This window comes from Pseudorasbora parva, chromosome 13 (genome assembly GCF_024679245.1).
Source record: "Pseudorasbora parva isolate DD20220531a chromosome 13, ASM2467924v1, whole genome shotgun sequence".
NCBI lineage: Eukaryota > Metazoa > Chordata > Actinopteri > Cypriniformes > Gobionidae > Pseudorasbora > Pseudorasbora parva.
This window is the reverse complement of record NC_090184.1, coordinates 34,282,883-34,306,753: the sequence shown is the minus strand read 5'-3', so window position 1 is coordinate 34,306,753 and position 23,871 is coordinate 34,282,883. Positions and strand designations below refer to the sequence as shown.

At 37.5% G+C, this 23,871-nt stretch overlaps 1 protein-coding gene across 4 annotated transcripts in view; it reads right to left on the bottom strand.

Moving 5' to 3' along the window:
* Positions 1-21,592, bottom strand: part of osbpl9 (oxysterol binding protein-like 9) — a 33,111-nt gene extending 11,519 nt beyond the window's left edge. Inside the window, exons 1-9 of one of the 4 annotated variants that reach the window (XM_067414109.1) lie at positions 21,483-21,592; positions 18,872-18,945; positions 6,112-6,207; positions 5,955-6,002; positions 4,908-4,937; positions 4,758-4,808; positions 4,103-4,141; positions 1,590-1,689; positions 1,301-1,405 (exon numbers count right to left, since the gene is read on the bottom strand). In XM_067414109.1, the coding sequence (XP_067270210.1) occupies positions 1,301-1,405; positions 1,590-1,689; positions 4,103-4,141; positions 4,758-4,808; positions 4,908-4,937; positions 5,955-6,002; positions 6,112-6,207; positions 18,872-18,945; positions 21,483-21,540 (601 nt within the window). In that variant the 5' untranslated portion in view covers positions 21,541-21,592. Of the gene's footprint in view, positions 1-1,300; positions 1,406-1,589; positions 1,690-4,102; positions 4,142-4,757; positions 4,809-4,907; positions 4,938-5,954; positions 6,003-6,111; positions 6,208-10,655; positions 10,762-11,075; positions 11,284-18,871; positions 18,946-21,482 lie in introns of those variants that run through there. The other 3 variants (XM_067414110.1, XM_067414111.1, XM_067414112.1) reach the window with 3 other exon arrangements.
* Positions 21,593-23,871: the final 2,279 nt, after the last annotated feature.

Sequence of the window (23,871 nt, the reverse complement as noted above, 5' to 3'; positions counted from 1 at the left end):
CTGCATTGCTGTCTACTCTAGAGTGCTACCGATCGGCTGTGCTTTCGCTGAGCTCAGCTCTTCCTGCACTGCCTCAGCAGAAGCTGGACTCTCTGAGCTCCTGTATCCAGCACTAATGACAGTCAGGGGAAAACAGCCTGACTGCAGAGAGATCGGCTCAGCCTGCATCCCCACTGCAGCGGAATACTACAGGAAAACTGTGTGTGTGTGTGAGACCTGTGCTATCAAAACATTTTCAAAAATGTGTTAGTTATTGTTATTTTCAGCAATGTCAATTTTATGAAAAAATTTTGTTTTCTGAAGGTTCCAAAACTAAATCATCTCGCAACCATACCTTAAAATCACTGATAACACCAAATTTGCCACACACCAAATAAAAAACAAATATCTATAGGAAAAAATATGTGTTTTATTTTTTTTTTCCATGATACAACAATTGTTTGATTAACATTAATGTAAGCCTATATATTAAGACCTACTATACCGCATGGATCTAAAATAATATTACACATCAGATGTTTTTCCCCAATAGTTAACCAAACATTTAAATAATACATAACAGATAATGTTTGTGTGAATACTCGCCAAGACTGATATTTTGAAATACTATAATTCTGTGTAAATGTTTATTTTAGGATCGCGTGCTGTGAGAGGCTGTTCAATTGGTATTTGAAGCATTGGGATTGCTAGACGACGGCTTAAATGAACACATTTTTGTAAACAACTGAAAAACAACCAAAATCTGAATTTTTCACTTGTATATACACAAAAAAATAAAGAAATAATGTACATACAGTATCGGTGTAATGTAATCAGATTACTTTTTTCAAGTAGTGAGTAAAGAAACAAATTACTTTTAAATTATCTTTTTTTTTTTACTTTTTCAAATAAGTAGCGCAAGTTAATACATGTGAGCATGCATTTACTTATTTCTCTTGTATTCCTTTCTCAGTATTTCTCCAAATTAATAAAAACATTGAAGTGCAAACTATTAAGCAAACATGTAATAATTAAAATGGGAAAATGGGTCCAAATTTGGGAATGCCCCAAATGTTAAATAATAGATAATTTATATAACTAATCCCACTTTATTAACCAACACCTGTGCTGTTGACCTTCGATGATCCAATTAAACCATACTAATAAGCAAAAATTACTTGATAAACATCACATTTATGTTTCTTTTTTATTGCTAAAGTAGTGTTGAACTTTCTTCTCCTGTGTCATGTGTCAGAACCTTGACATTAAGTTTCCCATTCCCGAGATTAATGTGTTTACTTCCACGACTGTTGGTTCATACCTGTGCTGTTGGGAGTGGGAGTCTGAAGGCTCCCCATCACCGTGACAACAGGGCCCACGGGTAAAGAAGAAGGCCTCTGTTCCGTTTTACACACCTGAGCTCCATCTATGGATGAACACACACGCCTTATATGCCCTTGGTCCCAAAAAATGCACACAAAATTTGCAAACCAAATCTAATTTCCGAGTTTCCAAACCAATGGACTACAAATGCCAAGAGGCCTTCAAAAATAAAAGCACATAGAACATTATTAAGGAATAAAATACAGAAAGAGAGGGAGACAGCTCACCTGTGGGTAGAGTGGTCTGTGTTGGCATGGCACTGGCACTGACTACAGAGGGGTTTAGAGGGGTAGGCTGGAATACCCCATCCACTGGGTTTATAGTGCTCTGCAGAGAACCACAGACATGATACAAAACACAGCTCTCATAGGAAAACATGTTATAAATACACTCTCTCATAGGAGCTTTCAGTCTCAATGCCCAACCCAACTATTACAGAACTCCTAAGGGGAACATCAAGAGCTGATACTTACTACTAGACTCACCACTACTTACTAGAAATGTTTAAAGGGATAGTACACCCAAATATGACAATTCTGTTATTATTTACTCACCCTAATGTTGTTCTAAATATGTACGACTTTTTTATTGTCTAAGGAAAACAAAAGATGGCTCCTCTTTGAAATTAAAATGAACTTTTATTTCAGTGTGGCCAGGATATTTGTTCCTTTTGAGTTCTAAACAAAAAACTGCATCATACAGGTTTAGAACAAAATGAGGGCAAACTAATTAAGTAAAATATCCATGTGGTTACTGAGTATGTGATATATCAGACATTGAAGAGATTTATTTAAAAACAAAACAAGTCACACCTACAGTAGACTTCATTTCTCCGGTTTCCTTCATGAAACTGTTTATCATTATTTATTGTTAAAAGACAACATGAAATAATGGTATTTCACCATTGACACTACCATTCAAAGATTTGGGGTCAATATGATTTTTTAACTACTTCCCAAAAATGTATGATTTAAAAAAAATTTCTTGTTATACTGTTCCCAGTCAAAATGACCAGCCTACAAAAAAATTGCTTATAAATCTCTAGTTATGCTATATTACCAACAAATATTGGATTCAATGTTTTTGGATTCACTTGGTTTCTTCCCATTAGGACAGCTTTTGTATTTATTTTTTTAAAAACTGACTGATTGTAGAACCCTCTTCTATTCACCGTAGATCCATGAAAAAGTATCCATGTACTCTATTACACTGAAAAATATGTCATATTACGGAGGTTACAACATTATGAATGCCATTTCATGTTGTCTTTAACGGTTTTATGTGTCTACATTCTTTCTACGCAGAGACACAGGAAAAAGTCAATGAGGATTTAAAAATCAAGAGGAAGATTTGAAGTAAATGAGTGAATCAGATTCAGTGCTTTATAATGCATTGTGTCCAAATGAGCAAACTCACAGCTGTGGCCTGTGCCCATCACACTAAATCTTCTTAATATAAAAAAATCACTATGTGTCACTCTCTGCCTTGTGGTAACACTGAGCATCTGTCAGTCGACACAGACACCGACACAAAGCTATTAAGCTCTGCGTCCATGACAACAAGACCAGCGTATAATCCATAATCCTTAGTTATTACACACTAAATAGGCAGATAAATAATCTCTATCCAGCATGCACAGTAAAACACTGATGTCACAGGACACAGTGGTGAGGTAACTCTACATGAAAACACACAAGGAAAAAAGACATGCAGGGGAGTGAGTGAAATGATTTTGGAGGGGCTTTTCTGAACAGAGAATTTTAAAGGATTTATTGTTCTGAATAATCTGTTTTCTTGTACCGTAACAGAGGCAGTTGCTCTTAATTAAAAGCCAATTGAAAGAATTAGAGCTCTGTAGTAAATACATGAACACTAGAATGAGATTAAATTAAAGGCAAACGCAAAAAGAAGTAACTCAGATCCCCAAAACAGAAGGACACAACTAACATTTTATGCTCAAAAAACATCTATGTGCAACTTTATGGCCGGATTCATAGACAGGGCTTCGATTAAGCCAGGATTAGGCCTTGGTTTAATTAGGACATTTAAGTATCTTTTATAAACATGCCTTAGAAAAATGACTGCTGTGAATCTTGAGACAAAACAATGGCACTGACATATCGTAAGACATATCAGTGCAAGTTTCAAACAAGCATTTTAGTCTAGGACTAGGTTTAGGCCTTGTCTGTAAAACCGGGGGTATATATGAATTTGACACATTCGTCTTTTGAGCAAAATCTAACTCAAACTAAACGAGGAGGGTTAAATGTATTTGGTGATTACGTCACTCCAGCACTAGCCTTGACGCTTATTGACCCGATGAGAGCCTCTGGGTAGGTCGTAATAGATCCACATCAATTTGTCCTACATGGTTCAATAGCATGTATGACAATGGAAAATCAATGATCATTCTGTGTGCAAGTGTGTGTGTGTTATGTTTGCTGGGATGGAGCAGTTTGGTTCACACTTTTAGAGATATTTCTGTATTACGGTTTAAATTTGTTGCAAATTATGGCCATAGGAAAGGACAGATCCAGAATTACCAGAGAGGAAGAGTGAGAAAGAATGAAAGCAGAGAGAAAAAGAGAGAGAGAAGTAGACGTGGTGGGCGAAGCCCTAAGATCAAGGTCATGCACATCTCGGTCAGTTTACTGAAGAGAAAATGTGATTTCAGTAGAAAAGAGAACAGTAGCACCGTTTGATTTAGACTAGGTCTTTGCTGAGGAATGTTAAAACTTACTATCAGTCCGTTTGAGTGTTGCTGTTCGTTACTTTGATCCTTCAAATTTTAAAAAGAAAAACACAAATTGAGAAATAAGGCAACTCCACATCTGGGAGAAAGCCACAAAAGATGGTGCAAATTGTCTCTGCTTTAAATTGAGGCAATAACAATGGTTATTTGAGGTATTTTAACCTCCTGAATCATTTAAGCTACGTTCACACAGTCAATGTGATTGTCTACCGTATTTACTAACAGGTCCATTCATTGCACAGATTACACTAGTTAGCCAAATACTGTCCGAAAGAATGAATAACCAAAGTCAGTCACTTAAATAAATCAAAGATGGTAACTAGTATAACACTAGAAAGTCTAATTTTTACATTTGACAGAAGTTCAAGTTCATCAAATGTGTAGGTCAACATGAGAGCATATTTAGCACTCTAAACCAAGACTGACAACCATATTCTGCTGCTGTGTGAATGTAACTCTAGTGTAGGAGAATCACCTCTCAAAACCTTTTGGTACCTGCTGGAATGTTCATAATCTTGGCAAAATAAACATTAACAGGGTTATGGAAAATTACAGGTTGGGTTGCACAAGACAAATACTAACACAGTGGGCAGACAAAACAAAGAGGCATACACATTATGAGCCTAAGAGACAAGCGTTTTACCTTGGCAATCTGTAGAAGTACGATACAGTGTTTGATGGACTCTACCATACTCTAAAAAACAAAGAAAAAAACAACAAGACATGAATATGCATTCCACCACCAAAATTAGATCCAAAATGCATTAAAAGGGTGAGGTGCACACGCTCTTACACAAGTTGTGTCCTTCAGGTTCTCAATTTTCTGTGTATAGGACAGTGAAGAACAAGAAAAGGACAGTGTCAGTTAGAACGTTGAAATTCCCTTGGATTAAAAACAAAGACGCACCTTTACAAAACCTAAAAAAAAGCAGAAATGAAAGCCTGACACCAAATGACAATCTCACGAGTTTCATCCTCTAAATAGGCTTAAAAATGTGACTCTCTGAAAAAGCTGCACTTCAGATTTAGTATCTGAAGAATCTTTAGCATTTTATCATGAACAATTTACAATATAAAATTTGTATACAAATTATAATATATAGTACATTTACCTTTTCCCTTCCATCTCAAAGCAATTCTACTGGCCCAGACAACTTTATTTGAATATTTGGTAACACTTTACAATAAGGTTCATAAGTTAACATTAGTTCAATATATTAGATAGCATGAACTAATAATGAACTGCACTTATAAAGCAATTATTTATCTTTGTTGATGCTAATTTCAACATTTACTAATACATTAAAATCTTGTTAACATTAGTTAATGCACTGTAAACTAACATGAACAAACCATGAACAACTGTATTTTTATTAACTAACATTAACAAAGATGAACAAATACAGTAACAAATGTACTGCTCATAGTTAGTTCATGTTAGTTAATACATTAACAAATGTTAAAAATGAGACCTTATTGTAAAGTGTTACCGAATATTTTATTTAGTGTCTAATAAGAAAATATTGAAAATAGCTTTCCAGTAATTAAACCATTTCCAAATTAAACATTTATCTTTGTGTTTTTCACTAATTAACTAGCTTGGCACAACCAGGTTAAGTAAAATTATTTTGATCAGCTAAAACAATACTTTACTACATTTCATTTGCATGACTAAGCCGATTTGCTCTTTTACTCTTTTCTAGATTTGACATCCTTAAATAGAGCCACCATTTTGGGTGTGTTTTAATTCCTCTCATGTATTGTAACACAAGTGGACCGTCTCTGCTATATACTGTGTCTGGCAGTAATGATGATGATATGGAAAATGATCAAGTCTTACTCTGCGCGACTCATCTTCCTTGCAGTCTTTTATCTTTTCATCGAAGAGCTAGAAGATGCAAAAAGAACAGAAGTTAGACAGTAGTGTATGTGAAAAATTATACATCAACTCAAAATAGAAGGTTCTTTTGAGTCATGAGGTCTTATGACAGCCTTACTTTTAATTGGTCGATCAAAATCTGCAAATATGCATCTGCTTCGGCTAGCTTCTTGTCGAAGTCCTGAACGCTGGGAACGAATCCTGTTTCTGCCTCCTGCAAGTGAAAGTGAGAGGGATCAATTTCAGACCTTCTCAAGTGCATAAAAGCTCCCATGGTGTCCTAAGCTTAGACACGTTCTGCTTTCGAGAGGAACTGAGCAGAACTGCTCCCTCTCTGTTCACATTTCTCTCCAACAGCTTTAACTGAATTATACAATTAGATGACAGGAATCAACTGAGATCAGACCCTGAGAGGGACTGAACTGAACTGCAGAATTAAGGGTACAGTTTACAGGGTACAGTGATCGGTTATTGATAGTTGTTGATACTATACATTTAAAAAAAGAACACAACCAGAGCGATCATCCAGATCATCATCTTGCAAAAGAACATTAATAATCCTTTTTATCTGATTCAAGCAATTCAAGATTGAAGCCAAGAAATAAAAACAAGTTATTTACTTAAAGGTGCAGTAAGCGATTCCTAAGGAAATTCAAATTGAAACCCAAGCAAACACTCCGCCTTCATTGCTCCGCCCTCAAAATAAAAAACACTATGCAAAAAAAGAACAGCTGGCACAACAGACAGCTCGCACAAGTATGGATAAATAAACTGTGATTCAACAACAAGAGCAGCATACAGGATAGGTCCAATCCACTTTGTTTTTTACCCCATTTACACAGCCAGGACTATGTACAAACACAATATTTGTTCAGCACACACATAGAACAGACATAGCAAATATTTACAAAATTGTTTGTTTAGGTGTTGATTATATTTTCAACAGTTATTAATAGTAGTAATAAACTATTAACAGAGATTTTATAGATTCATGAACCCAAACAAAAAGTAAGCATTTTTAAACCAAATTTAAAAATACAATAAATATATTTATGCCATGGTCTGTTTGAATACTCAATTCTGATTGACTTTTGGTTTGCAGGCAGATGCTACTATTAGTAGTAATGCACTTTTTTCATTGAAACGCACACAAACATAGGCCTAAGTCTTTCGCACACAAAGCAAAGAACGCGTTGCGCACATACACACGCAAATTCAGGAACACATAGACTTATCAATGCCGCCATCTGACTTTTAGTCATAAAATAGCTAATCTACTGGATTTCTACATTCAATTTCTCAGCAACATTGAGGTTAAATCGCTATTTAAGTAATAAACGCACATCTTCGTTGACAACAGACGCAGGTACGAATCTCTCTCTCTCTCTCTCGATAATTAATTGAAATAAATGCTATAATTCATTCATTCATTCATATAAATGTAATCTTACGCAAATCTCTTTATCTCTGTGTCTGATTCAAAGTAGGCATAATGCTAGATCTCATGAGCCGTAACTGACTAAAATCCTTCCGGTCAAATAGTGCAATGCAAACATCAATAACAGATTTAAGTTGACAATAGCCACATTTCCATTACCCTTTAAATTGCAGAAATTGAAATAGCGAATTGAAAATATGCACAATGGAAACGCACCAATATGCACAATGGAAACGCACCAATTTCGCAAAAACTCCCATGTATCACAAAAAAAGTTTTTACGCTCTCATGAGGTGGTTTTTCAGGCAATTTGAAAAATAATTTTCACAAAACTGCAATGGAAACATTTTTTTTTTCATTCCAACAAACAACATTTCTAGCCAAAATAACAAAGTGGTAAAAAAAAACTAAAAACACTGAGTTACCACCATCCAAATTCAAACATTTTGCTATTCTGTATATGCGTCAACCTTGCGTGCGTAGAAGTAGATAATTCTTTACCGATGACGGTTTGTTTGGACAGAAGACGAGACAGAGTTCTTTATTAAACTCATAAAAGACAATAGAATTACAGGAATACTGTGTATGACCTATCGCAAGAGGAAAATAATACGTTTTAGTCGCATAACTGCGGCTACTGGAAACACAAATTTTGCAATAGTTTTGTATCGACCTTTAGTAAATATCGCAAACTTTTTGCGCAAATTGTAATGGAAACGTGGCTAATGCTGGCAAACGACCATGGAATAAGCGGGATAATCCACAGCTCGCAGTGCATGAAATGATTTTCTCCTTCGCGTTGGAAGGTTCTTTGTCTCCACATCGTGCATTAAAATCCTTTAAATGCACAGCTAGTGTTGGATTATCCCTTACATATATAAATAAAAAATAAAATAAAATGTATGCTCATTATATTTTTCTTTATACATAAACCACTTTTTACAGCACGATTTACACCATCACACCCCTCCCATGCCACACAAAACTAAACCTCATATCAAACACGAATTTGGAAAAATACACAAGAGAATTAAAACAGCTTCCTTACAACTAACTAAACAGGTTAAATATTAGTATTAAAAAACAGAAGTCTGGAAATGTTATAAGAACAGCAAACAAAAATTCCTTATTTTATATGCATCATAACCACAACTATAATATTAAGCAATTCTAGACCTTTCTGTTAAACTTTCTTAAATAAGGACTAAAGCTATAACACTTTACAATAAGGTTGTGTTAGTTAACATTAGTTAATGGATTAGTTAAAATGAACTAACCATTAACAACACCTTTGTTTAGCATTAGTTAATCTTTGTTAACATTAGTTAAAAGTACAACTGTTTATGGTTTGTTCATGTCAGTTCACAGTGCATTAACAAATGTTAAGATTTTAATAATGCATTAGTAAATGTAGAAATTAACATTAACAAAGATAAATTTATGCTTTATAAGTGCAGTTCATTGTTAGTTCATGTTAACTAATGTAGTTACTAATGTAGAACTAATGTTAACTAATGAACCTTATAGTAAAGTGCTACCACTAAAGCTAATAGCGGCTAGTCCAGGTGGTATTAAGGCAACAGGCACAGGCAACTTTGGCAGTAGGAGAGTGGTACTTCCTGGTCTGGGGGTCAATGCCGTGATCTTTGGTTCATGTCGACCCTCGCAAAAGCCACTGCGGCCGAGTTTGGTGGAACTAAACTGCATAGGAAAATGAAGAAAGGCCATGGGCGGCTAACTGCTGCTCAAAATTGTAAACATAAAAAGAAATAGGTCAAAGTCTAAGTAGAACAAATCCACTCAGGATACAAAGGTTAAGTGGAATATCAGTATGCAACCATGTGATTCATTTAGTCGACTGCCAACACATGTATGTGGAAACTTTTCAAAGTTTTGTAGCTTTTAAAACAAACTAAAGATTAACTTTCACTCTGAATGCATGACCTGGTTGTACCAACCAACCGGTACCTGTCATTTAAGAATGATGGGAGTGTTTTTATGAAACGTTCAGTCTTACTAAAACAAACACCTTAAGCAGTGAAGGTAGGAATAATTAACAGCTGGGATGAAAGCAAGAAACTCGTAGCACAACACGCAAATGTAAGTTACATTCTCAGAATTGTCACAAGAGGAATATAACAGGCAGATGCATGAACTACAGCCATGCCGAAGTTTGGTGAATACAAAAGCATATACTTCTAAACTGTTGGCATAGTTATAATATAACTAGCTAGTAGCTACCTGACAGCACATCATAAACGTGCAATTATTGAATGGTATTTTTTTATCACCCGCAAGAGTACTGGGGTTACTTGGCATAACCGTAATGCAAGGTCGCAGGTAAAGTACGCAGTATTCATGCTTGCTTTTGCGTACATTCATTAATATTATGTTTCTGTCCATCTTAACAGCTACACTGCTGCTCTATGTGAATAAAACATATTTATCCAAAAGGTAATTATCATTTTATTATAATAGAAATCTTGGTACAATCGTTGTAGATTCACCAAAAATCACTGTGGACAAAAGAAATTGCAAACATTAATCTCATATCTCAATACCAAATCTCAAATTCTCGTATAAAAAGGTGTGACTTAAAACTGTATTTGAAAACGTTTTATAACAGACAGTACTGTAACCATTTTTTTACCAAATTAAATATCCGCAGCAAACATTACAATCTAATAGAAATTTTGTATGCACATTCCACAACACGCCAGTGTCCACAATTTGCAGGCAAGTTAATGACCTAATAACTTAGAAAGTCACAAAGTGTCAAGAAAAACATCATCGGTTAACTAGTATTTCCGACTTAAACTCTAAAGAAAATCAGCATACGAGTCAATTTCTGATTAAGGGACCTTTAGGTTTGCGATTTAACTGATACGTATCTGGCAATTTGCTTTCCTCAAAATGCATGTTCCCTGGGAATTAACCCAAAATTTTAGTTAAGTTCCTAGTTAAGGTCAGGAACATATGCTTGGTCATATCCTGCAGGCACCATAAACATCTCACCTCTCAGCAGGCCTGAAATCTGCTGTTTTGCTATGTATAAATTATCTAAATACCTCTTAACAAGCATTTGTGTATCTCGGAGAGCATTACATAATTATTTTACCCTGTGTCTGGTAGAGAAAAGCTGCAGCATGCCGAGAGCTCCATGGTAGCTATTAACACACGCATGAAAATACAGATTGTACAGACAGGAAGCTGTTCCCACTTACTCACTCCTTCAGTCTGACTCGCAGCAGAAAATCTGAAGATCTAACACAAAGGAGAAGCGTTTCAATATGAATCATCTGAGCAAGCTGAGGTGTATAGTGTAGCTTAGCTTTGTGTATTTTAAAGAGACAAACTGACCAGTGACACATCTGAAAAGCAAACCCACAAGTCTGACTTAAAGTCATGTGCTCTATTATGGCAACACAGACTGTACACGTACGATATGGCTGAGGTTACAAATCACAAGTCAGTAGAAAAGTAACTACGCATTCAACTGTGACCCATGCCCTCTCCATTTGCAAAAACAAATGCTTCCCTACTTTCATAAACACGCACACCCACCCCTACCTGTGCACACTCATACACACAGAGTGTGACCCATTTACCGCATCAGTAAACTTCAACAAAACAAAAATACTCACTCGCTTCTTGCCACTGCAGGACATTCCTCCACAAATCTGATCCAAACTCACAGAAACACTTTCAAGTTTCAGTCTACACACCCTTTCCTGTATGTTTCCCCTCTAAAGAAGGGGCATATAAGGTGAACAAATACCTATTGGCTTGTTGTCTGAACTCAGAGTTTGTTCTATAAACTGCTCTTAACCAGAAAGAAGACTTCCTCAATAGAAAAAGAAGCAGAAGAGAAAGTAGCATTAACCTTACAGACTGTAGAAAACACATTACAGTGCTGTGATTGGATCTGCCATATGCTGCACAGGAGGGGCTGGCTGAATAAGCAAAGCTGCGATTGGCTAAAAGAGATCATGTGACCGGATAGCGGCACACACTCTGCGAGTAGGTACACGCAGATGCCTGTCAGCGTTTTTTTTTTTTTTTTTAAACACAGAGCTGAGGTGGAGATGGAACAAGGAGACCTTCAAGAGGAAAGAATGAGGGAAAGAAATACAGAGGAAGAGGACAAAAGTGAGCCTTTAAAATTAAAGACATTAGGAAAAAATTAGGAGAGAAACTAAGTAAAAACACATGCTTGTCTCAGTCTGGCCTGGTTTTCTATGTTGATATGGAGCAGATGGCCACTACAAGTGCATTAAAGGTGCCCTAGAATGATTTGAAACAATATTTTAAATTGTTCTCTGATATCTAAAAAGGCTCATTTAAGGTCAAAAATTGTCCAGAAACGGTTTTAGAGGGCCATTTACCACCCTAGAAATTGTCCCTAGGATGTAATGCTCTGTTTTTGCCTTATTTGGAAGGGTCATGAATATTAATGCTGAGTTCTGCTCTGATTGGCTGTTTCACTGCACAGCTAACACATCTATACCATCCGTCATGACAATGATTTTACAATGATAGCTTCTTAACTTTGAATCACAAACTGAACTGGGTAGCGCGTAAATATGTTGTTTACAGTAAAGTTGCAGAGTACTGATTTAAAAGTTTATTTATTTAGCCAAACAAAGTAATGTAGAAGCCACTCAAAATAGTGGTACTAATAGCCAGTGTCATGTTTACTCACCCGCTGCAAAATAATCATACTTCAGTTCTCAAAAATGTATATTTATTTATTTAAAGGGGGGGTGAAACACTCAGTTTCAGTCAATCTCATGTCAATCTTGAGTACCTATAGAGTAGTATTGCATCCTTCATATCTCCGAAAAGTCTTTAGTTTTATCATATTTATAAAAGAAATATGGGCTGTACCGAGTCTTTCCGGAAAAAACCGAGCGCCTGGAGGCGTATCGTGTGGGCGGAGCTAAAGAATGACAAGCGCGCAAAGCGGTGACGTCCTCAAGCGTGGAGAAACCCATGCTATCTCAGCTAATACAGATAATGATCCACAATCAAATCTGAGGCTGAAATAAATTGAACAGAGAAACAGCAACATCAGGATGTCCGTCTCTGTGGTATGTACTGTATTTAGGGGCCTTTGTGTGTCTTTACGCGCAGTTTATGAGGACATGATTTGGTTTATGGACTATTGTATGTGACTAATGTTAGACCTTAGAGGTAGCAAGCAAAACGGTTTTGCACGTCAGAGTCAGTGTAACAGAACAACAATGGAGTAACCGTTAGCGCATTTGAATGACGAAGCACGCGATCGTATCGTTTACTGATGTTTACTCATGCGACGGTAGCCAATAGCAGAGACATTTGATGTTGATTTACTCACCGGCTGCTTCCAAGGACCGAACCTTTATCGCTGGGACCTCTCTGTCAAAAACACACTTCTTTGGTATGATTTGGTGAAGTCCTGTGACAGCAGTGACCGTGGAAATCCACTTTGCGACGCGACTGAAGCGATGCCTTGAAGCTTCCTGCGTTCAAATGCAGCGCTGCCTTCCCGGAATGCTGTGCTGAAGCGTTGAAGTCGCTCGACGTCACCCATAGGAATAAAGTGGAGCGCGGCGCGTCATAAGTGTTCACGGACGACTGGATCTGCACCTGAGAGACTGTTTACGGCGTGCATTTCCTCTCTCTCCCTCTAGTTACGCGCGCGCGCACCCTTCCGGGAGAAGAGCCCGTACAGCCCATACAAGGACCTTCCGATCTATTTAACGTCAAGTAGACCCATACTCGAAAAAAACTCGCCGAAACTTGTGAGAAACCGGAAGGAGTATTTTTAACACAGAAATACTCCATCAAACGTCCAACATTAGTTTTTGAAACTTTGTCTATGTTTAGGATGGGAATCCAAGTCTTTTAAGGTGTAAAAAGCTCAGTATGCATGAAACAGCATTTCACCCCCCCTTTAAATGTATCGTTTCAGATGGTGGAGAAGGTGACGTTAGCTACAAGAATCGAGTAAGCTAACAGTAGTAGTAAATGTAGTTAGCTTCTGAGTTATGTGTTGATGACGAAATTTAGGCTAATTTAGATTTCAATCCGACAAAGGAAATCAACATATCAAATGTATCTTGTTTTATGACAACACTGGCAGGAAATAATATTAACCTTTGTCATTTGACAAACTTTTATGTTTTCATTGGTTTTCCAATTGTAACGTTACTTTACTAGCATCTTTTGTTGGATCTAGACAATACAGGGGATATTATCTTAAAAAAATTAAAATAGAAATCACAGCCAAGGCTTAAGCTAGGTCCAGACTAAATGCATGTTTGAGTCATTTTAACTGGAAGCAACTTGCACTAAAATATATATTTTTCTAAGGCACGTTTATAAAAGTTACTTGAATGTCCTATTTGAACTAAGGCCTAATCCTGGTTTAGTCTAAGCCCCGTCTGTGAAACCACACCTTTGTTTTAAATACAGCAACTATGTACACAACTCCCAACATTTTTCCAGAAGGAAAATAACATTCATTTGACTGACTGCTGTCACAAAAAAGACAGCACAGAATGTCTTTTCTGAAACAAAAAAAACATAATCAGAAAACATGAGGCATAATCATCAAAAAAAGAAGAAAAAGCTGTGCATCATAACCTGGAGAAACCACACTCAATGAATTATATAGTTGATCAAAATTAAGAAAAAATCCTTTAAAAACTAAATTCCATTAAAAAATGTTTACTTCTCACACAGTTTGAAGTAAGGAAATATTTTTTTATATTTATTTAAAAAAAAATCTATTTTATAGTTTAAAAAAAGGTAATAATATATAAAAAATAAAATGGCAATAATATCAAAATTATATTTTTTTTACAATGTTAACTGTACAAATCTTCTTTACCAGGAAAAACTATTAAAAATCTCCCCTAAAACAGTTATTTTTTCTTATGAATTTCCAATATTTTCTATATAAGTTTTTTATGGCAATAATCCCTAAACATTCCTCTTGTGAGATTAATTACTTAATAGGCTTACAATATAATATACACTGAGGAAAATAAGTATTTGAACACCCTGCTATTTTTCAAGTTCTTCCACTTGGAAATCATGGAGGGGTCTGAAATTGTCATCATAGGTGCATGTCCACTGTGAGAGACATAATCTAAAAAAAAAAAATCTAAAAAAAAAAAAATCACAATATATGATTTTTTTTTACTATTTATTTGTATAATACACCTGAAAATAATTATTTGAACACCTGTCTATCAGTTAGAATTCTGACCCTCAAAGACTTGTTAGTCTGCCTTTAAAGTGTCCACCTCCACTCCATTTATTATCCTAAATTAGATGCACCTGTTTGAGGTCGTTAGTTGCTTAAAGACACCTTTCCACCTCATAAAATCAGTATGAATCCAAATATTAACATGGCCAAGACCAAAGAGCTGTCCAAAGACACTAGAGACAAAATTGTACACCTCCACAAGGCTGGAAAGGGTTACGGGAAAATTGACAAGCAGCTTGGTGAAAAAAGGTCCACTGTTGGAGCAATCATTAGAAAATGGAAGAGGCTAAACATGACTGTTAATCTCCCTCGGACTGGGGCTCGGATGCAAGATCTCACCTTGTGGGGTCTCAATGATCCTGAGAAAGGTGAGAAATCAGCCTAGAACTACAAGGGAGGAGCTGGTCAATGACCTAAAAAAAGAGCTGGGACCACCGTTTCCAAGGTTACTGTTGGTAATACCATAGACTGTAAAAAAATATGGACGTAGTGTCCGTGACGTCACCCATAGGATTCTGATAAGCCGTTCTGAAGCTTAAAGTAGGGGCGAGCTGGGCGTTGCCATCTTGTGAGCGAGTCATCGCGTGTCACTCCCGGATAACAGAAAATGGGCAAAAAGGCGGGATGTGCGCGGAGCTGAGGTGACGCAATAATTATAGACGGCGGATAAATGGCTATCCACTTGTAACCACGCCCTTAATTATGCAGAACCTTAAGGCTTTATATAACGGAAACGAATGAGTTATAAAAAAATTCACCCCCCTCAGAGTTGTCATGAAGATCAAAATTAGCCTTATAAGCCAAAACCACAATTTGTACCAGGCTGTAAACATGTTTTTTTCTGCTTTAAAGTTGAGAATTTTAACATGGGGCTCAATGAGATTCTGCTCCCTTCTGGAGCCTGCCCCTAGTGGCCAGTTAAGGAATTGCAGTTTACATTACTTCCGTATTGAAGAGAGAGATCGCGGGAGGTTGCCGCTTGGGTAATACACTAAGACGTCATGGTTTGAAATCATGCATGGCACGGAAGGTCCCCCTGCTTAAACCAGCACATGTCCAGGCCCGTCTTAAGTTTGCCAACGACCATTTGGATGATCCAGAGGAGTCATGGGAGAAAGTCATGTGGTCAGATGAGAACAAAATAGAACTATTTGGTCAAAATTGTACTAAACTTGTTTGGAGGAAGAAGAATGATGAGTACCATCCCAAGAATATCATTACTACTGTGAAGTATGGGGGTGGTAACATCATGCTTTGTGGGTGTTTTTCTGCTCATGGGACAGGGTGACTGCACTGTATTAAAGGGGGGGTGAAATGCTGTTTCATACATACTGAACTTTTTACACTGTTAAAGACTTGGAATCCCATACTAAACATGGACAAAGTTTCAAAAGTTAAGGTGGACGTTTGATGGGAGTATTTCTTTGTCAAAAATACTACTTCCGGTTAGTCATAAGTTTCGGCAAGTTTTTGAGATCATGCGTCCCCTTTGACGTTGATGGGGGCGGAATTTCCTTGTATGGGCCTTACGGACAATTCTACCGGAAGCGAGTGAGAGAGAGAGAGGGAGAGAGCGAAAGTAACAGGCTACGCCCATCAAAGCGCTGGCTTGTAGGATGCTGGACAGGTGATGTGCACAAAACAATGTCACCAAAAAAGTGCGTTTTTGGTTGCCAGACCAAGACAGTCCTGCACAGATTCCCCAAAACCCCCGCGTTAAGGCAACAGTGGATGTAATTTGCTTTTCCGGATCAGCAACTGAGTTGCGCGAATGTTTATATCTGTTCGCTGCATTTCGGTGCCGACTGTTTCATAAACAAGGCCCAGCTCGACGCCGGATTTTCCCGATCGCCTAATGCTGAATGATGGAGCAGTCCCAACGTTAGAACCGCAGGCGGTGAGTGAGACTGCTTCAAATGTCTGTTTTTGCCTATGCTCGTAGTCCAAACATGATCACGTATAGTTAATTGATCAATGGAGCATGCGATGTGTAGTGCGTGTACATTTGTTTAGCTGGCCACTATATGTGTAACTTTATGTTTGTGTATTGTAAAAGCACTCAACAATACACAAAGAGGGGGGAAATATGTTGAACTAAATAAGCACGCTTCTTCATTCAAATGCGCTACTATTCCGTGTCTTTCTATGTAAACACTAACTTAACCTGTCTACACAAACCACGCGTAAACACACAAACACACGTGCACAACTGCACTTCCCACATGTACACCTTCAAAGACAAAAATACGACGATATAATTCAAGTATAAATATGTAAATAACACAAGCCGCTAAGCATATTATATAGTTAGTGTATAACTTGTACCACATAGAGACGTCCTGCTCTAGTCGTTTTTGCTGCTGCTCCTGTTCAACTGCAGCCTCTGGGTCTGATTCCGGATCATAGATGTATGGCTGTATCTGATTAAAAGCCATATTTTTATTTTGAATAAAGTTTTTTTCCCGCTGTTAGGAATGACACAGCTTTACGACGCACTCGACTCAACACAATAGCAGCGCGCTGCTGCACACGTCATTATTTAGCTCCGCTCACACGACACGCCCCCACCCGCTCGGCTTTTTTCGGAAAGACTCGGAACAGCGCATCTTTCTTATATAATTATAAAAAAAATAAAGACTTTTCGGAGATATGCAGGATGCAATGCTACTCTATAGGTACTCAAGATTGACATGACACTGACTGAAACTGAGTGTTTCACCCCCCCTTTAAGGAAAGGATGACCGGGGCCATGTATTGTGAGATTTTGGGGAACAACATCCTTCCCTCAGTTAGAGCATTGAAGATGGGTCGAGGCTGGGTCTTCCAACATGACAATGACCTGAAGCACACAGCCAGGTAAACCAAGACGTGGCTCTGTAAGAAGCATATCAAGCTTCTGGCATGGCCTAGCTAGACTCCAGACTTAAATCCAATGGAGAATCTTGGGAGGGAGCTCAAACTCCGTGTTTCTCAGCAACAGGACAGAAACCTGAATGATCTAGAGAAGATCTTTGTGGAGGATTGGGCCAAAATCCCTCCTGCAGTGTGTGCAAACCTGGTGAAAAACTACAGGAAACGTTTGACCTCTGTAATTGCAAACAAAAGTTATTGTACTAAATATTAACATTGATTTTTGCAGGTGTTCAAATACTTATTTGCAGCCGTATCATACAAATAAATAGTTTAAAAATCATAGAATGTGATTTCTGGATTTTTACATTTTTTTTAAGATTATGTCTCTCACAGTGGACATGCACCTATGATGACAATTTCAGACCCCTCCATGATTTCTAATTGGGAAAACTAGCAAAATAGCAGGGTGTTCAAATACTTATTTTCCTTACTGTAATTATAGAAGCCTTATAATAAAAACTAATTTAAACTGATATTAACCATTATATCAGTTTAAATGCTTCAATTAGTAAAAAAAAACAAAACAAAACAAAAACCCTTCAGTAATTAAATAGATCTAATAGCTAAGTATGTTTAATGGAACATGTGAACACTTTTTGTAGTTATCTAAACATCTGTAAAAACCCAAACCACACACACACATCTATTTAAACTGACGTTTTACTGGCCTTTGAGCTTGCATGCTACACTTTGGTTGGTGTAACTGTAAATGTCTGTTTTTTTACCATGCTGTGGCCATCATCTGTTATTTCCACAACTTAATCAAGCCACTCTTCTTTAAAACATGATGACGTTGTATTTCACATGTCTTTGTGTTTCACGTTGCCTCTCATATTGAGCTATTTGAACCACAAACATGACTCGCTGCCGTTTCACACGCAAACATTCCCTCTATGAAACCTGTAAACTGCAATCACTGGTTCTAACACTATAGCGATACTAACTCAATAGCGGTTGAACAGAGCACTGCAATTATTTCTCATTTAAAGTACAATCAAATGGATTTTCCCCCTCATTTCGCATCTGCGTCTGCGCGGCATTTTATTATTTTTGCGTGGCCGTGGCATCATGCACACAGATTAGAGGGAACATAGCTTAGGAGGACATCATATAGCACATAGTTGTCCTCAAAATGAACAGAAATGGAATAAAATAAAAGTCAAAAACATCCGCCAAAATTTAATTCGGTTTTTAAGCATATTTTAGAGAAGATTCTTTACCTGTCTGACTGAGCTGTAATCATGGTGCATGTGGCCTAGATGTGGTGCTTACCCGCTGAAGGGTGTGGCGTAGAATCGTCCCTTCTAAGGCATGAATCCACTTCTCCCGCTCATCTGCGTCACGGGCTGAGGGGCAAATATCCAAAAGCACATCCATTAGTAATAAGCAGACAGACCGCAAACACACAAGTGTGAAATGGAGAGTGGAGAATGACCCTGTCTTGGAACTGTAAATGTGAAAACGGTAACTACAGCTCGGTTGTCGTATCTGGTTTTCCTTAACGAAAACAGGTAGAGTTTCAAGAAGACAAGACGGGTTGTGACAAGTTAAACAGGAAATTAAACACACACATATTAAAGCCTCTACCCTTGAGTAAATATGAATGGTAAATAACGCTAGTGGTGGAGTTTCTTGTAGAAAAGAGAGATGACCTTTTAGGGGGATAAAAAGGTGTGACTAAAAACACAGCTATGGTCAGCCTTAAAACCAAAAAGTGCACCATTACAGGAATAGCTGATACATTTTTTTTAAAAGTCTTAATTTTGTTCAAAACGATTGTATTCCTTCTATTGAACTTTACTTTCTTAATTTGTTTACCTGATACTCTTGCAAGAATAAGATTTATGATCTGGAGGTATCTTAAGTAAATTTCCCAAACAAAGTTATCATTTGACACCAGAAGACTTAAAACATACATAAAAGGTTTTTTTGCTAGCCTGACAAGCCAGACCCACATCAAGATGTTTGGTCTGGAAACTCACCATTGACAGGGCTCAATCCTAAGGGGCGGGATAAACGGTTGTCTTTCAAACTCCCTCTGCACAAAATTGGATAGCGCTACAACCAACCAGAGCAACTAAGAAAGTGAAGCAGAGCTAGTTGATAATTAAACTTTCGGCAAAACTCAGAGCACATCCTCCCTTCTTAAAGGTCAACTGAAATCTAAATTTTAGTTTTTTAGCTTTTAGTATGACTGTGTTAGCCTTAAAGTTATGAATAAGCTGGTATGTTGCAAAACTATGACAAAATTTGCATTTAGGAGATATAAGCATTCAAAATTTACAGTCTCCCACTTCCGTTAAAACAAATCTCAGATTTTGGTGACATCATCGCAGACTTCACTTTCTCGTCAAATCTTCTGTCCAATCAGAATGCGCTCTAGAATCTAAAGCCCGCCCCCTACACTGCTGAAGCTGAAATCGGTCAGTTGTTAACACACATTTACTAATTTCTACATGGTGAAAGGCACATGATATGCACACTATATATGTGATAGGAAATGATTCAGTGTAAATATGCTTTCATTTGAGGCGAATGAAGTCTGTTTTCACATTAGTTTCACACACCGCAGCAGCGCACACACCCCAACGGCTCTGGTCTAAATTTAGACTACAGACACGAGAGCGTAGCGCGGATCATATGCGCGAGTCCGCGCAGACCACAAATATATCGACCCATTTGAATTCTGCACAGTATAGTGCATTTCAAAGCGATATGGAGGAGATTATGATGGTAAACAGTGTTAGAGGAAACTGGCTTTACCAAACAGAGAGGTCCGCTCTTGCATTCTAGTCAAACTTAACGAAACGCTATTGGCTTTTTCAAAAAAGGGGAAGAGCTGCTAACAGCTGGAGCCGTTTCAGGGGAAATTACGTCAACACATTGAATAATGCGGCGCTTTTCAAGGCACTTCAGTGGGCCTTTAAGAATGATTTCTGTGCCGTTCTTTTCTCAAAGAAAAGCTAAACTCCAAGTCTTCCAGAGCCACAGCCAAAGCCGATTCGAAAGACTGCCGTTCGCCAGCTTCTTTGTTTACAAGTAGAACGCAACTCTGCCGTCATTATGTTAAGCCCACCCACCAACTCTATACAAGATGTGAGTGGCCTGACCATTTTGTTTTTTCCAGCTCACAAGTCTATGGAGAGTTGCTAGACGACACTCGCTGCAAATTAGATTTGCTGCCACTAGGGTGCGTCTAGATTTCTAGGCTAGTTTTTTGCAGCTTTTTGGAGCTTGAGAGCCATTTTTATCCATCCCCTTTCTATGCAAAAGAGTATGTAAAGATTCCTCAAAACAGCTTTTATGTTCCACAACAGAAAGAAAATAATAAAGCATCAAATGACGAAAGAATAAACAGTTTTTTTAAAAAGTACTAAATGCAGTTCACAGCAAGTGGCAAATCAAACCTCTAAGGCTTGATTTGAAGTTTGGCATGAGAAGGTTCCACACAAAGTTCACAGAAAGATATTAGACTGAATCCCTCTCAATAGCCATTAGACATACATTTAATAATTTCCTCAGGGACCATCTGAAAAACAGCACTGACAACATGAGATATAGCCGACACGTCGATAGATGAAGGTGCAAAGCTCAGCAGAAAATCTAAAAGCTTTTCAGAAGCACAAAGATCTGACAAATTCAAATATAGCTGAACAACTCAAACCCCTCATTTTTGTGTGTGGAGGCGACCTAATAGATGATACAACAACCTTTAGGCACATACACCTCTAGGCACATACACTTTTAGGCATAGCAGTGTTACACATACACTGAATTGGTTAATAATCAATACACATTAGACAGAAATAGCAAAACATAGAAATAGCAAAAAACTAAACGTTGATTAGTATCTTCAAGATCAGATAACTTTAGTCCTCTTTACCTGCTTGTAAACCACAGCAGCGTTCTGTCACACAGGACCACAAAAGGCCAACACACATCTATAGAACATGCATGAAATCTATGTCCTAGATCCGTGTGAGACTCACACTCTCAGTCCAAAACAAACATGGCCCCTCCCTGGGCTATTGGCATGGGAGTGGAGATCACATGACGCCTGATACCAGGCTACCTCCCCTCACTAGCCAATGAGGTTTCACTAGGTGAGGTAGTGGAGTTGCTTACAAAACACTGTACTTGTCTGTTATTTGGCAATGAGGACATGCTAGCACGGACCTAAAGGCAACAGCAAAACCCTTTGTAAAACATGAAATAAAAATGATTAATATAATAATACAAGTTATCCAAATCCATCCAAAATATAATCTGCCGTCTACTTGAATTCAATGTGCTTTGGGGCAAATGCATGAGTGCTAATGTCATCACCTATTTTGCGCAATGTAATTCATGTTTTAAGATGCTCTCCTCATCGCTACCCTATATACTGAGAAAAAGGTGGAGTGTGTGCCTCTGGAGAACAATGGCGGACTTCAGAGTGGAACGAGGGCACCTTTTACAATGTGCCCTTCTAATGACACCCCAGCAGTATGCAAGAAAAAGAGAAAGACCTAAGCACTCAAGCAAAATGTCTCATTTACATTTCCCATTGAAACCTAATAAACTTGAAAGGCACTTCTTCAGCACTAGCAGCTGCCGTCTCCACCAGACTTGCTACTGAGCTACCACAAGATGTTAAAGAACAGTGAAAAAATAGTTACGGCAGAGGAGTTAAGGACAAGCCGACAAAAATAAGCAAAAGGTTTTTTACATTTCATGGCCAATACCAAATAAATTACTGATATTAAAATGATATACACTAGTGTTCAAGTCTGAGGTAGATAAGAAGTTGTATACGCTCACCAAGACTACATACAGTAAAAGCAGAAATATTGTGAAATATTATTACAATTTAAAATAACGGATTTCTTTTGGAATATATTTTCAAATGTAATTTATTCCTGTGATGACATAATTTTTTACATAATTTTAGCATCATAATAGTCTTCAGTGTCACATGACCCTTCAGAAATCATTCAAATATGCTGGTTTACTGCTCAATAAAGATGTATTATCATCAATATTAAAAACAGTTAAGCTGCTTAATATTTTGTGGAAACTATGATATTTTTTTAGGATGAAAAGAAAGTTCAAAATAACAGAAATTATTTAAAAACAGAAATATATTGATACAAAAGTCTTTACTGTAAAATTAGGCATCTTCGCTGAAAAATCATTTTAAAAAAAACACTTACTGACCTCAAACTTTTAAATTGTATTGTATTATTTATTTATTTTTATATATATTAAATAAATAAATAAATAAATAAATAAAATCAAGGCTACAAGTGATTTTAGCCAACACAAGATTATAAATGTACAGTATCAAAAATGGACAATCATTAGCGTTCAAGACTTGCTTATAACATGATTATTAAACTATTAGTATTTTAAAGATCCCCTTTAACTGAGCATTAAATTATGAGAAAGGTCATCTAAATGTAAAAATAGAAAAAATATACTGTAATTAGATGTCTAATATTACCCGATATATTTCCAAAACTGATATTAATAAATTATGAAATAATCCCTAGTGCAAATCCCTAGTGCATTGTTGTGTCTAGAAAGTGTGCACTGTGCAGGCTTATATCCATAGTATGAAAAAGCTTTCACGTTAGACAAGAGATTAAAATGCTGCCTATGGAACAGAGCTCATGTGTGTGCACATTCCTGCAGTCTCTCCTAAACTCGCTGCAGCTTCCATGTGACTCCCTGCATCATTCCCCTGCCAGCTCTGTCCTGCGGAAACAGAGAGTTTGACGACAGAGAAAAACACACACCAGTAGCTCATTCTTCCTCCATTCAACTGCTCCACGTCTTTTCTCCCTCTCTGTTATTTCTTTCCCCTCGGGAGAATGAATGCAAATGTTGATACACCGCCAGCAGCTCAGTGTCTGACGCTGGGAGCTTTTAAACGCTGTCTGTTTTTTTTCTCTCCAGTCAAGTGTCTGAGAGGAAGACAGGTAGAGGCTTTTAGCTCAGAGAAAATAAAGGGGCTTTCAGGCAGGGCTGATACTGGGCCACAGAAGATTATGATGAATTATGGATGGTCCTCTAAATAGCAAGTACAGTTCCTCTGAGCCGCCTCTGCGGCCGACATTGTGTGAACATCTCCATATATGCCCATCCTGACTGGTCAAACTAACCAACAATTCTCAAATGTATCTTGCTGAATGGGGAGGTTAACTATATTTTTATATCCACAGATATGAAAGTTCAAGCTCACATAGGTATCGTCCTGACAGTGCATGTCTAGAGGAAAAAATTAAATGAGG